At 59.5% G+C, this 11,876-nt stretch overlaps 1 protein-coding gene across 1 annotated transcript; it reads left to right on the top strand.

Moving 5' to 3' along the window:
• The first annotated feature begins 724 nt into the window (after positions 1 to 724).
• On the top strand, positions 725 to 11,732 carry PNPLA5 (patatin like phospholipase domain containing 5). The gene is made up of 9 exons (XM_069491270.1): positions 725 to 917; positions 1,326 to 1,558; positions 3,369 to 3,434; positions 3,741 to 3,950; positions 5,181 to 5,241; positions 6,308 to 6,493; positions 8,321 to 8,453; positions 10,948 to 11,064; positions 11,633 to 11,732. Exons 1-9 carry the CDS (start codon positions 725 to 727, stop codon positions 11,730 to 11,732), a joined length of 1,299 nt encoding a protein of 432 aa, XP_069347371.1.
• The last annotated feature ends 144 nt before the right edge of the window (positions 11,733 to 11,876 follow it).

Here is an 11,876-nt window from a genome sequence, read left to right as displayed (position 1 = left end):
TTTTATGGCCGAATAACACTCCAGGGTACACATATACCACATTGTATTAATCCACGCACGTATTGATGGGCATCTGGGTTCCAATGCCCTTTGTGACAACCCAGATGGAACTGGAGACCATTCTTCTAAGTGAAGACGGCAAGAATGGAAAACAAACAGCCCACGCACTCACTGCTAAACTGGGGCTAATCGATCAACACTCATGTGCACGTATGGAGGTAAAACTCAGCGGAAACCAAGCAGGTGGGGGGGAGGAGGGGACAGGTGAATTCATACCTAACGGGTACAATGCACAGTATCTTGGTGATGGGCACACTTATATCTTTGATTCAAATGGCACAAAAGCAATTCATGTAACCAAAACGTTTGTGCCCGGGTAATACCCTGAAATTAAAAACAGAACAAAACAAAACAGAAATCTGTGACGTGATCTGGATCTAAGGCAGGCATGTGGGGGCAGAGCCAGAGTGCGCACAGCGTGTGGGTGCTTCTAGGGCACACCTGGAGCGGGGGTGGTGGCGGCTCAGGAACCTCATCGGGTGGCGCTGCGGGCGACGCAGCCCAGGGGCGGGGCGAGGGCACAAAGCCACATCTGGGCCTGGTCCATGTGCAGAGCTGCATCTGGCCCAATCCTGGCCCCATCCCTGACCAGTGACCGGCGACCAGCGAGTGATCCTTCACAGTCCGGGCTCGTCTGTCACCGGTTCCCCTTCTCAGCCCCACCATGGCCTTCTTGGAGGAGGAGGGCAGCTGGAGCCTGTCCTTCGCGGGCGCTGGCTACCTGGGTCTCTACCACGTGGGTGTGACCCAGTGCCTGTGCCAGCACGCCCCGCGCCTCCTCCAGGGTGCCCACCACATCTACGGATCCTCGTCCGGGGCGCTCAACGCCATCAGCATCATCTGTGGCAAGTCGGTCGGTGCGTCCTGGACCAGGGAGAAGAGGGGTGGGGACACTATAACTGGCAGCTAATTCTTGGCAAGAGGGGGATGGGAGCCCAGAGGAGCTGGTGCGGCACTGTGCCCTGCGGAATTTATACCCAGCAGGTCCTCATTTAACGCTCATGAGAACCCTGAGGGCTGGGGACCACAGTTACCCCCTTTTGCAGAGGAGGGATCCCAGGCTCAGAGCTGGGAAGACTGTTCCCAAAGTCACTTGAGGGCAAAAGGTGGATGGAGCGTTTGAACCCAGGACTGGGCCAGAAATTCTGAGCTGGAGCGGGCCAGATCCCGGCTTCCATTGCACCCGGGAGGGGGCCGGGAGGGGTGTGGTGAGCTGTGGGCAGGCCCGGGGTGGCTGAGGATGCCCTGCCCCGCCCATGCTACAGACTTCTGCTGCTCCCACCTGCTGGGCCTGGCCAAGCGGCTGGAGCAGATGAGCCTGGGCGTCTTCCACCCGGCCTACACGCCCCTCGAGCACATCCGGCGGGAGCTGCACGACACTCTGCCCCACAATGCTCACATCCTGGCCTCCCAGCGGCTGGGCATCTCGCTGACCCGCTGGCCCAGTGGCTGTAACTTCATAGCCACCAACTTTGCCACCCGAGATGAGCTCATCCAGGTGAGCAGGTGCTGGACCCAGGGCCTGGCGGCAGGTGGACAGGCTGCATCTAATAGCAGAGTGACTTCCTGGCACCTCCCAGGGGCAGACACATCTGCTGGGGGTGGGGGCAGGGGCACAGTTTATAAATAAGGAAACTGAGGCGCAGAGATGGCCGGTGGGAAGTCTGGAGACATCCGGCTTGCTGCGAGGGCGCCCTGAGCTGCACAGAGCAGGGTCTGGCTGGGAGGGGCAGAGAGAGTCTTCTGCAGTCAGAGCCCCCACAGGGTCGGCCCCTTCTGGACGGTGCTGCCCAGCCCCCACCCCCGTGCTTTCTGACACCCTGGGCAGGTTTATCGGGCATTTACTGTGTGCGAGCCACTGTTCTAGGCACCTCGACTGTACCAGGAAACGAAACAGACAAAAAGCCCTGCCGCTTGGGTAATAGTCTAAGTGTGCGGGGACAGAGGACGAACAGAGTTAAGCATCAGCCCAGTGCTGGATGGCACAGGAGGACACAACAGAGACCAGGGGCGGCAGGGAAACGCCCTGTCCTCCTTACGTGCCAGCTACTGGCTGCGGGGTGGTCAGGAGGGCTGAGGAGGGGCTCGGTCCCCAGGAGACCTCGGACAGGCAGGGACATGGGTATCTACACTGTAAGGCCTCAGTTGGGGACTATGCCTCCCCCATCATGGCTCTGTTCACCCTTCCTATTAGGGTCTTTGCCTTCCACCTGTGCTGGGGTCTCCAATACAGGGTCAACGTCATCTTGGTGCCCTCAGTGCCCAGCATGGGGACTGTCCTGAGTCCGTGCTGGCCAGATGCAATTGTTGGATTCTTAGTGTGCAGGGAAGGCCAGTCCCTTGCTGTGGGCTAACGTCTGTGGGCTCCTGAGAAAGGCAGCTGGGAATCTCAAAGCATATTCCAGACTCCCTGCTTGTGTAGCACGTAGTACAGGGCCTGACACACAGTAGGTGCTCCATAAACATTAGCTGCCATTACTATTATTCATCTTCGGGAATGAGACTTATCTTCATCTCCATCTGGTCAGAGCCGAGACATGTTCTGTGGCCATGAGAAGAGAGGAGTAGGAAGGATGTTTCCAAGTGTTTTGGAGACCAAGTTCTATTGTTTACATGTTTGGTAAGCTCCAGGTCAATGGTTCTCAACCAGAAGTGATTTTCTCCGCATAGGACATTTGGCAATGTTGGAGACATTTTTGGTTGTCACACTGTGTGCACACGTGTCTACATGTAGCAGGTACAGGCCAGGGATGTTGCTAAACATCCTACGATGCATAGCACAGCACTCCCGCCACCAAAAGATAATTTTCTATCCCCAAATGTCAATAGTGTCAGAGTCCATGTTAAGCATCTTTTTTACTGCAGGACTTTTCAGAGCCTCTACTGCGAAGAATAGATGGCAGTTTTCAAAGTGGGTGGAAAAGATAGGGTTTCTTGCTGGAGGTGCATCTGGTCGAATCAGGGTCTAGAGAACACTCTAGGAGACACAGCTAGGTTCTTGGTGGAGAACTGCTGCCAGACACACGAGGGAGCAGTGGTACTTGGTGCCTCTGTCTGTCTTTGAGGGAAGAACAATCCCAGCAGCAGTCCAGGTCAGCCAGGACTCTGTTGGCAGGAAGAGGAAGGTGGGTGTCAAGACAGGGCTGCCTTCAAATCTCTGTCTAACTCGGGGAGCTTGGCTGGGAGGGGATGCCTCCCTGGGCCTCGGCCCCTCACCTGGACGCAGGCCTGACGACAGCCCCTTGGCAGGCGGTTCTGCAAGAGGAGGGTCTGAACAACCGTGTTCCTGCTGACTCTTGTCTTCCCAGGCCTTGGTCTGCACCCTGTACCTTCCTTTCTGCTGCGGGCTGATTCCCCCAGAATTCAGAGGGGAGGTAAGTGCACGGTGGAAGCTTGATGCCCGAACCCCTGCCCCGTGCCCTGGGCCACCCAGGGTACACGCTGTTGAGAGGTGTGTGGGTGGAGGAAACCAGCACTGCTTGAGCACCTACTGTGTACCAGGCCCTCCCCCTGCTCCTGGGGGCGGCTCAGCACCCTGGGCTCGAGTGGACCTAGTGGCTCAGAGGCAGCCGGAGGCTCCCCCTTTGCAGCCCATTCTGGGCCGCTGGCTCCGTGGCGGTGTGGGAGGAGGGGCAGGAACCGTAAGAGGGCAGCACCGCCCGCATCCCCCTGAACTGCAGCGCTACGTCAGCGGGGCTCTGAGCAACAACTTGCCCTTCGCGGACTGCCCCTCCACCATCACCGTGTCACCCTTCCACGGGACAGTGGACATCTGCCCCCAGAGCACCTCAGCCAGCCTGCATGAGCTGAACACCTTCAACGCCAGATTCCAAATCTCCACCGAGAACTTCTTCCTGGGGTTCATATCCCTCATGCCCCCCAACCCCGAGGTAGGTCTGGCCCCTCATGGTCAAGGGCTCCATGAGTCAGACTCTGTGCCCCAACCCTTCCCCTCCCCCTTAGCCTTAGAGCAGTTGCCACACATGTCCTGAGTCTCACGGCCGGGCACCTGAACCCAAACAAAGCCTGGGGCTCTTCCTTCCCTCCCTGAGCCTGAGTTAGGACTGCCCCGTGTCAGGAGAACATACTAATGTCCACTCTGCCATGCTGGCGTTTGAGCTGGGCATCCCCAGGCCGGGTTCTGTGAGAGGTACTGTTATCAGTTCCTATGGCTCAGAGAGGTTAAGCAACTTGTTCAGAGTCACACAGCCTGGAAGCAGCAAAGCCAGGATCCAGACCCACAGCCAGCCCAGGCCCGTGGTCTTGACTGCTGCCTAGACTGGGGCCAAATTGGCCATCTGTCGTAGAGGCCAGGCACGAGTGCAAAACAAGAGGGAAGCAAACCCACATTCCCTGCTTTTTGCCCCTTCGTATTTATGGAAAATGGATAATGGACAACAGTTTATCACTGCAAAATGCTCTTCTCCCAACCACCCCTCACATGTGTCGTGTTTGTAGCGCTTTATAATTTACAAAACAAAGTCGTGTTCATTTATTCTGGTCCTCCCCACACCCCTGGGGTGGGCAGAAAGTCTCAACCCCATTTCATAGACAAGGAAACGGAGGCTCCCAGAGAGGTGGCCGTGCTGAGGTCTTCCAGCAAGGGGGCGTGGGGGGCGCCCTGTCCCCAGCCTGCAGGCGCCTCTTCCCCACCAGCAGGGCTCTGATCAGACAGGCAGCCTGGGCTCCTGGGTGCCTCTGCCCCCTCAGGCTGGCCCTGGAAGTGAACATCGAAGGGGCAAAGGGAGCCTACAAAAAGCCAGGTGAAGGCCCAGCCATCTGGGCCAGGTCTTGTCGCCCCATTTCCAGAGGAGGGAACCGAGGCTGGGGCGGGGAGGGGCTGGAATAGAGCGTGCAGCCAGGGTGTCCCGGAGGAGAGGAGCGGAGGGGTCCGGGGAGGGAACCAGCTCTAGCGAATCTATTCTGCCTGGGGGCCTCTGGCCCTCCCTGCCCAGCACTGGGGCCTCCTGGGGCCGCTGAGCCCCGCTGAGGGGTCACTTGGGGAGTAGAGGCTGGGCTGGGATCGTCTCTAGGTGAAGATAAGTCTTCAGCCTCTGACCCCCAGCCCGAGGGGCAGACCCAGGCCTTGCCCATCCCACCTTTGTCCTGTGTGTTGGCAGGTGGTGGCCGACAACTGCAGACAAGGCTACCTGGATGCCCTGAGGTTCCTGGAGAGACGTGGTAGGTGGCGGCCCCATGGTGGCTGCGAACTGCACCACACGTGGTGCCAGGTGGACCCTGCCTGTCAGGCGTTGGAGCCGTGAGGGGCCTGGGCTCACTCTTCATTTCCCCAGCATGTGCCCTGTGGTCGGCTTGAGCTGGACCCAGAGAGGCATCACACAGGGGTCCCACTCTCGGGCAGGGCGCCCTGGTGCAGGGGACGGACCCAGAGACAATGCGGGGGGAGAGCGTGATGAAGGAGGATTCTCAGGGCTGCGGGAGTCCGGAGGGGCATTTGACTCGGCCTGGTGCTAGGGAGGTGGGCAAGGAGGGCTTCCTGGGGGCCGTGGCAGACAAGCTGGGTTCTGACTAGTTATGAAGACTACGGCAAGGTGAGAAGGGAGAGGAAGAGGGCGTCCCAGGCACAGGGAAGCAGAGCAAGAGCAAAGGAACAGAGGCTGCCCCTCGAGGCACGTCACTCAGTGTGTCAGAGGCGTGTGCAGGGGGTGGTGTGGGCGAGACAAGTCCTCTGGGCTGGAGAGCTTGGATGTCATCCCATAGGGCAGTGCTCTTCAAAGTGGCAGAGCAGAGATTCGAACTCAGGACATTTGGCTCCAGAACTCACGTCCCTGACCCCAAACCCACAGGGGCAGGAAGCATTTGCTGAGGATTTAGTATGTGCCCAGACCTGGGCTTGAGCTTCATGTGTTTATCTCATTTAATGCTCAGGACAGCCATATAAAGCAGGTCTTAATTTTCCTTTTTCTACTGAGAGGGCAGCTGAGGCAGGGAGGAGTCAGGTCACATAGCTTGCAGGTGGCAGAGCCAGAACTTGGAGCCCGAACTGTGTCTTTGGGGTCTGAGCTCTGACAAACCAGTCGAAGGTGGACTGGAAGCTGATCGGGGCCAGGGAAGGGCAGGGAGAGGTCACTCGGGGTAAGCTGTGGGTCCGCCCTGCGGCAGGCAGGCCCCAGGCCTGGGTTTGGGCACCGAGGGGTGTGGGCGGCGCGGACAGCCAGGGGGGTCCTTCCCACCAGGAGGCTCCAAACGCACTGACGTGTCATAGCCCTTCCCCTCCCTGACCCAGGACTCACCAAGGAACCAGTGCTGTGGACATTTGCGTCCGAGGAGCCCCCAGCCCCAGTGGCTGGGACCCAGGATGCTGGCCGTGACCGAGGCCAGAAGGCGGGCCTGTCTCTCAACTGGGACGTGCCCAACGTGCGGGTCAAGGACGTGCCGGACTTTGAGCAGCTCTCGCCGGAGCTGGAGGCTGGTACGGCCCCTGCGCGCACCCGCTCCCCTGGCAGGGCCTGCACTCAGGGGCTGGGCTGAGGGGCGGGAAGAAGACAGGACTCGGTCACTGAGCACCTACTAAGTGCCCGGTGTGGCGCCACTGGCCTTTTATGTGCTGCATCGTTCCTTCCTCACACAACCTGGGCCTGAGCGTCCCTCTGCCCACTTCTCACTGATGAGGAACTGGTGCCCAGAGAGAGGAAGGGCCTCACCAGTGTCTCGGAGCCTGCGCTTGGGGTGTTCAAACCCAAGTCTGTGGCTGGGAAAGCCAGGTGTCTGCCCGCTGCCCGGGACATAGCAGAGGCACACCCTGAGGGCTCTGGACTCCCAGACAGAGACGGACTCATTTCCAACAATCCTCTGAGGATGGTGCAGAACTGCTCCCACTGCACAGAGGAGGAAACCACAGCACAGAGAAGTTAAGTGACTTGCCTGACGTCACACAGCTAGCAAATGGCAGAACCAGGAGTTCTGCTCTGAACCATTTGCAACAACAGGAAAGTGCAGGGTCCCCTAGGCACATGTAATGATGGTGGTGGTGATTTGAGTAGCATCTAAGTGAGGCTGGAAAGGCGACGATGGCCAGGCAAAGGGGGAGAAGACAAGCGTCTGGGCAGAGGGCACAGCCTGTGCAAAAGTCCTGGGGTTGGGGAGGGAGAGCTGGGAGGTCCGTGTGGCTGCCGCACAGTGGTTGAGGGGCAGGTGGCGGACGTGAGCTTGGGAGGCTGGGAGGGTTGGGCAGGAGAGAGGTAGGGGGCCGCTGGGGGCTGTTGTGGACCCAGCTGGGAGGGGTGAGACTGAGGGTGGGGACTGGGAGAAGAGGTGATGGTGGTCGAGGCCAGAGCAGGGACAGCAGGGGTGGGTGAGGGGATGAGGGGACAAGGAGGGCGTGTGCCCCTTTCTGTGCCACAGAGCACACAAGCTTGGGTAGAAGTGGGGCGGGGTCTGTGCTGAGCCCTGAGGTCCACGCTTGGGATTCTGGACCCCAGCAGTGTCCCTCCAGCCACATGGGGGCACCAGAGGGCTACCCTGGGATGGGCTGCCAACTCCAGGGTCCCCAGCCTGCAGACAGCAGGGAAGGGAATTGTTCTCTGTGCCGGCCCTTGGAGACATCCGGAATCCTCATCTATGTGCCCGTGGAATCCTCATTTTACAGAAGAGGGGGCCTGGGCTCAGGGAAGGGAGAGGGCTCCTCCTGGGGCACACAGTAGGTAGACATGCAATCAGGGCTTCCGACTGGGTTGTCACTGAACCCTCGAAAGCACTGTCTATGGGCGGCGCTGACGAGAGCTGAGGTTGGTGGTGTGGGCTGTGGCCTGGGCCGTGGTCGGGGGGCTGGCACCTGGGCTCCGGCTCTGTCCCGGCCCAGGGGCTGGTCCTTTCCCCTCTGGTCGGGTCAGTGAGTAGAGGGCTCAGGAAATGGATGCTGTGGTCACAGCTGCGGCTGCAGTTGTTGATAAAACTGAGGTGTTACTGTTGTTGAAGGAGGTGCGGTGAGGGCATCTGTCCTATCCTGCGGGGCCCACGACAAACTTCCCAGAGGGGCAGGAGAGGTGGAAAGAGCTCGGGCGCCTGATTGGCCTTGAGTCCATCCTGGCTGTGCCACTTCCTGGTGATGGTCCTTAGGCAAGTCACTTCTCCACTCTGAACCTCAGTCTCCTCATCTATGAAAGGAACACACCCTGCACATCTCATGCACGATCTCATCCCCGTCATGGGGATATTGAGGGGCTGACTGGAGGGCTGGGTGGGGCTTGCCAGGCCGTGGACTCCAGGTGGGCAGGCCTTGCTGTGGCTTCTCTTGCAGCGCTGAAGAAAGCTTGTATGCGGGACCCCGGCCCCTGGGCCTGCTGCCGCTGCTCGGGGCCTGGACAGGTGCTGACATACCTGCTGCTGCCCTGCATGCTGCCCTTGGAGTGTATCTATTTCTGGAGCAGACGGTAAGGCTTGGCAGGGTCGGCCTGGCTTGCAGCGGGGTGTGGTGGAGCCCTGTGCCCCTGCAGGAGGGCGGCTGGCATGCTGGCGGGCACAGTGGGATGGGTGCGAGCCTGGCTGATCTCCCCATGCTGTTTGGGGCTGGCTGGGGGACCCAGCGCCTTGGTGGTCCCCTCTGTAAAACCAGACTGACAGGGAGGCAGTGGGACTGCTGTGATAAGAAGCCGGACCCTCCTCTGTCTCTGTGACCTCTGGCTCATGGCGCCACCTGTCAGAGCCTCAGAGACAAAGCGCCATTCCTGAGGGTAACCCTGGGAGCTGGCCTAGCTTAGATTAGCTGTGTGGCCTGGGCCAGGTGTCTTGACCTCTCTGGGCCACAGTTTCCTTTTCTATAAAATAAGGCCCTTCTGAGTCAGACTGGCTATGGTTAAGCACTCAGTAACCATTCTAACTTGCTGATTAGCGGATCACTGCATCTGTTATTCATTCATTCCACCAATAGTTACTGAGGACCTCCCAGGCGCCAAGGCCTGGCTGGGGGCCATGGAGGCAGCACTGACCCAGACCCAGTTCCTATGCTCTTGGAGCTCACCGCCCACAAATCGTCACACATTCACCTGTGCAATGACAGCTCTGCCTAGAGATACCTGGGAGAGGTCTACGCTGGCTTCGAGCTGGCATAGCTCAAACTAGAGGCTATCTAGCCAGGGAAGGCTGCCCAGAGGAGATGACTTTGGGTTATAATCCGAAGGATGGGTCTGAGTCCACTAGGCAAAGAGGGAAGAGAAAAGCGCTTCAGGCAGATGGGACAGCATGTGCAAAGGTCCTGTGGCAGGAGTGAGTAGGGCCCATTTGAATACAGGAAGGGAGGCCAGCATGGCTGGAGCCAAAAGGTGGCCTGCTGCACAAGCGCGGCTGAGGGGGCTGGCAGGGGCAGGCACAGAGGGCTCTGTCACCAGATGAGGAGTGTAGTCTTTATCCTGAGAGTGGTGGGAAAGCAGTGAAGGGTTTAAGCAGGAGTGTGTGATGGGGAGATCTGTAATTTAAAAAATTCTCTGCTCTGTGGAAGAAGGTCTGTGACAGTGAGCCCCAGTCTCTGTCCTGATCCCTGCTGAGCTAATGACTGGGTCGGCCCTGCTGTTTAAATTGCCAGTAGTCCCAGGCTGGATGCAGTGCTGTGATGATGGCTCACTGCAGCCTCGAACTCCTGGGCTCCAGTGATCCTCCCACTGGGACTATCGGCACACGCCACCACACCTGGCTAACTTTTTTATTGTTTGTAGAGACAGGGTCTTGCTATGTTGCTTACGCTGGTCTTGAACTCTTGGCCTCAAGTGATCCTCCTGCCTTGGCCTCACAAACGGCTGGCATTACAGGTGTGGGCCACGGCTCCCAGCCTGGGAGAGAGCTTTCTACTGACAGAGTCTCCTCATGCTGAGCTATTTACTGAAACCACAAGTTGAAATAAAAAAAAAAAAATAAATGTAAAGTCTAGCTTTGTCAGTTAAAAAAAAATCCACATGTGAGCACCGATGCGGAGCCTGCCCAGACCACAGGGAAATTCACCCTTGGTATTTTCCATAAAGCACATGCTCAAAATGTAGGTTGCATTAATAGAGGCAGAAGGTCCAGAAAAAGGGAGGTGATGGTCTAGTTAATGTTTCATTTGTCACACCGCACCCTCTGGACTGTGTGCCTAGTTTGAGCCCTGGTTTAGGGGCCCCTGCAAGAGCGATATGGCACAGGGTGAGGTGCTGTAACATCTGAGAAGGTGCCTGGCCAGCGCTGTCTCAGCTGTGGCTGGATGACCTGGCCCCTTGCTGGCCCCGTGGGCGTTGGCTCTGCAGGTAGACCCTTGCTTTCCTCGGCAGTGAGACAAGACACAGCTGAGAGCACCCCGAATCTGGTGCTGGCTTCGTCATGAGGGCAGGGGGAGCAACGAGAGCATTTGGAGCCAGAGAGGGCTCCGCTCAGGTGTGTGTTTTAGGAAGGTCACTGGCTTCTGAGTGGACAGTGGATGAAGGGGCGAGGGGTGAGGAGGACAGGGGCTGGTGTGGGGAGAAGAGAGAGGAAGGGGTAGGAGCTTGGGAACCACAGGCGAGGCGACTATCTTCATTTGACGGGTGAGGAAACAGGGCCAGAGAGGCTCCCGACCTGCCCGGGTCCCACGGCTGATGAGCAGGGCAGCTGGCTGCAGCCCCAAGCCAGCCTGCCCCCGGCCTCCCGCCCTCTCCACTCCCTGTGGCATTGCCGACCCAAGGCCTGGCCGCCTCCACCAAGTTCAAAGCCCATCGTGGATCATTTAGCCACTGCAGGTGTCCCTGTGGTTCCGACCTGCTCTGCCATGGTGGCCGACACTGCTGGGCGTTTGTCACGCCAGTCTGGGCAGCTCTGAGGTGCAGGGACCCCAGCTCTGCTCTGGGCCTGTGGGGAAGGTGGGCTCAGTGGGGCCACACACGGGGGCTTTCCTGGCGAAGCTGATGCTGCCCGTTCCTCCAGGCTGGTGGCCTGGCTGCCCGACGTGCCGGCAGACCTGTGCTGGCTGCAGGGCCTGCTGAGGAGCTCGGCCCTCGAGTGCTACTCCAGGACGAAGGCCCAGCTCCTTGGGCTGGTCAGGTGAGGGGGGCAGAGGGCCTGGGCGTGGGGTGGGAATGGCTGTGCTGGTGGGGGTTGGGGGAGGCACCGCTGCGTCCCTGGACCCTGGGCAGGCCATCCAGGCCATCTGCCCCCCAACCAATGTCCCTCTGGCCGCTGGCCCGTGGGGCCACTGGCACATGTGTTTGGTCACTGCTGTGTGCAGAGCAGTGCTGGGCACTCTGTGACCAGTCACAGTGGTCAGGCTGCGTCTCCCTGCTTTGCCAGATCCCTGCTTGTCCTTCTGCCGTTGTTCCAGACATCCCATGTGACCCTGTGCCAGGCTGGCCCTGTGTGTGGTTGAGGTCCCTGCTGCAGGGTCCTGGCCGGTCGTCCCCCGACACTCGACAGCCATCTGTTTAGCAGGGGAGTCAGCGCAGTCCTAGGGGTGGCCGCCCTTAGGTCCTCCCGCCACTGCCAGCTAAGCCCGAATGACAACCCCGAGTCCTGCCTCAGAGCAGGATTTGGGAGAGACTGACCCAGGCTCGTGCGTCCTCACGGAACCCCAGGCTCCGAAACTCACACTCACCGGCTTCTGCTCCCCCCACAGCCTGCCGGTCACCAGCGCCCCGGACGCAGGCCCCCTCCAGCCTGGTGCCGCTGCTTGTAGGGACCCCAGCGTGGAGCTGAGGCCCACCCCTCAGGCCTGAGGGGGCCGAGCTGGGCCAGCCCAGGGACCGGCCTCCCTCCAGGACTCCTGCCCTGGCCCTCGCTGTGCGCTCTCGTCTGCCAAGCCGGAACAGGCCCCGCCAGCTCTCTGCAGTCCCCGCACCTTGGAGCTGCTTGTCTGGGCC

The sequence above is a fragment of the Eulemur rufifrons genome, chromosome 16 (assembly GCF_041146395.1).
Source record: "Eulemur rufifrons isolate Redbay chromosome 16, OSU_ERuf_1, whole genome shotgun sequence".
NCBI classification, from domain to species: domain Eukaryota; kingdom Metazoa; phylum Chordata; class Mammalia; order Primates; family Lemuridae; genus Eulemur; species Eulemur rufifrons.
Note: the sequence above shows the minus strand (reverse complement) of the source record. Positions and strands in the feature narration are given on the sequence as shown.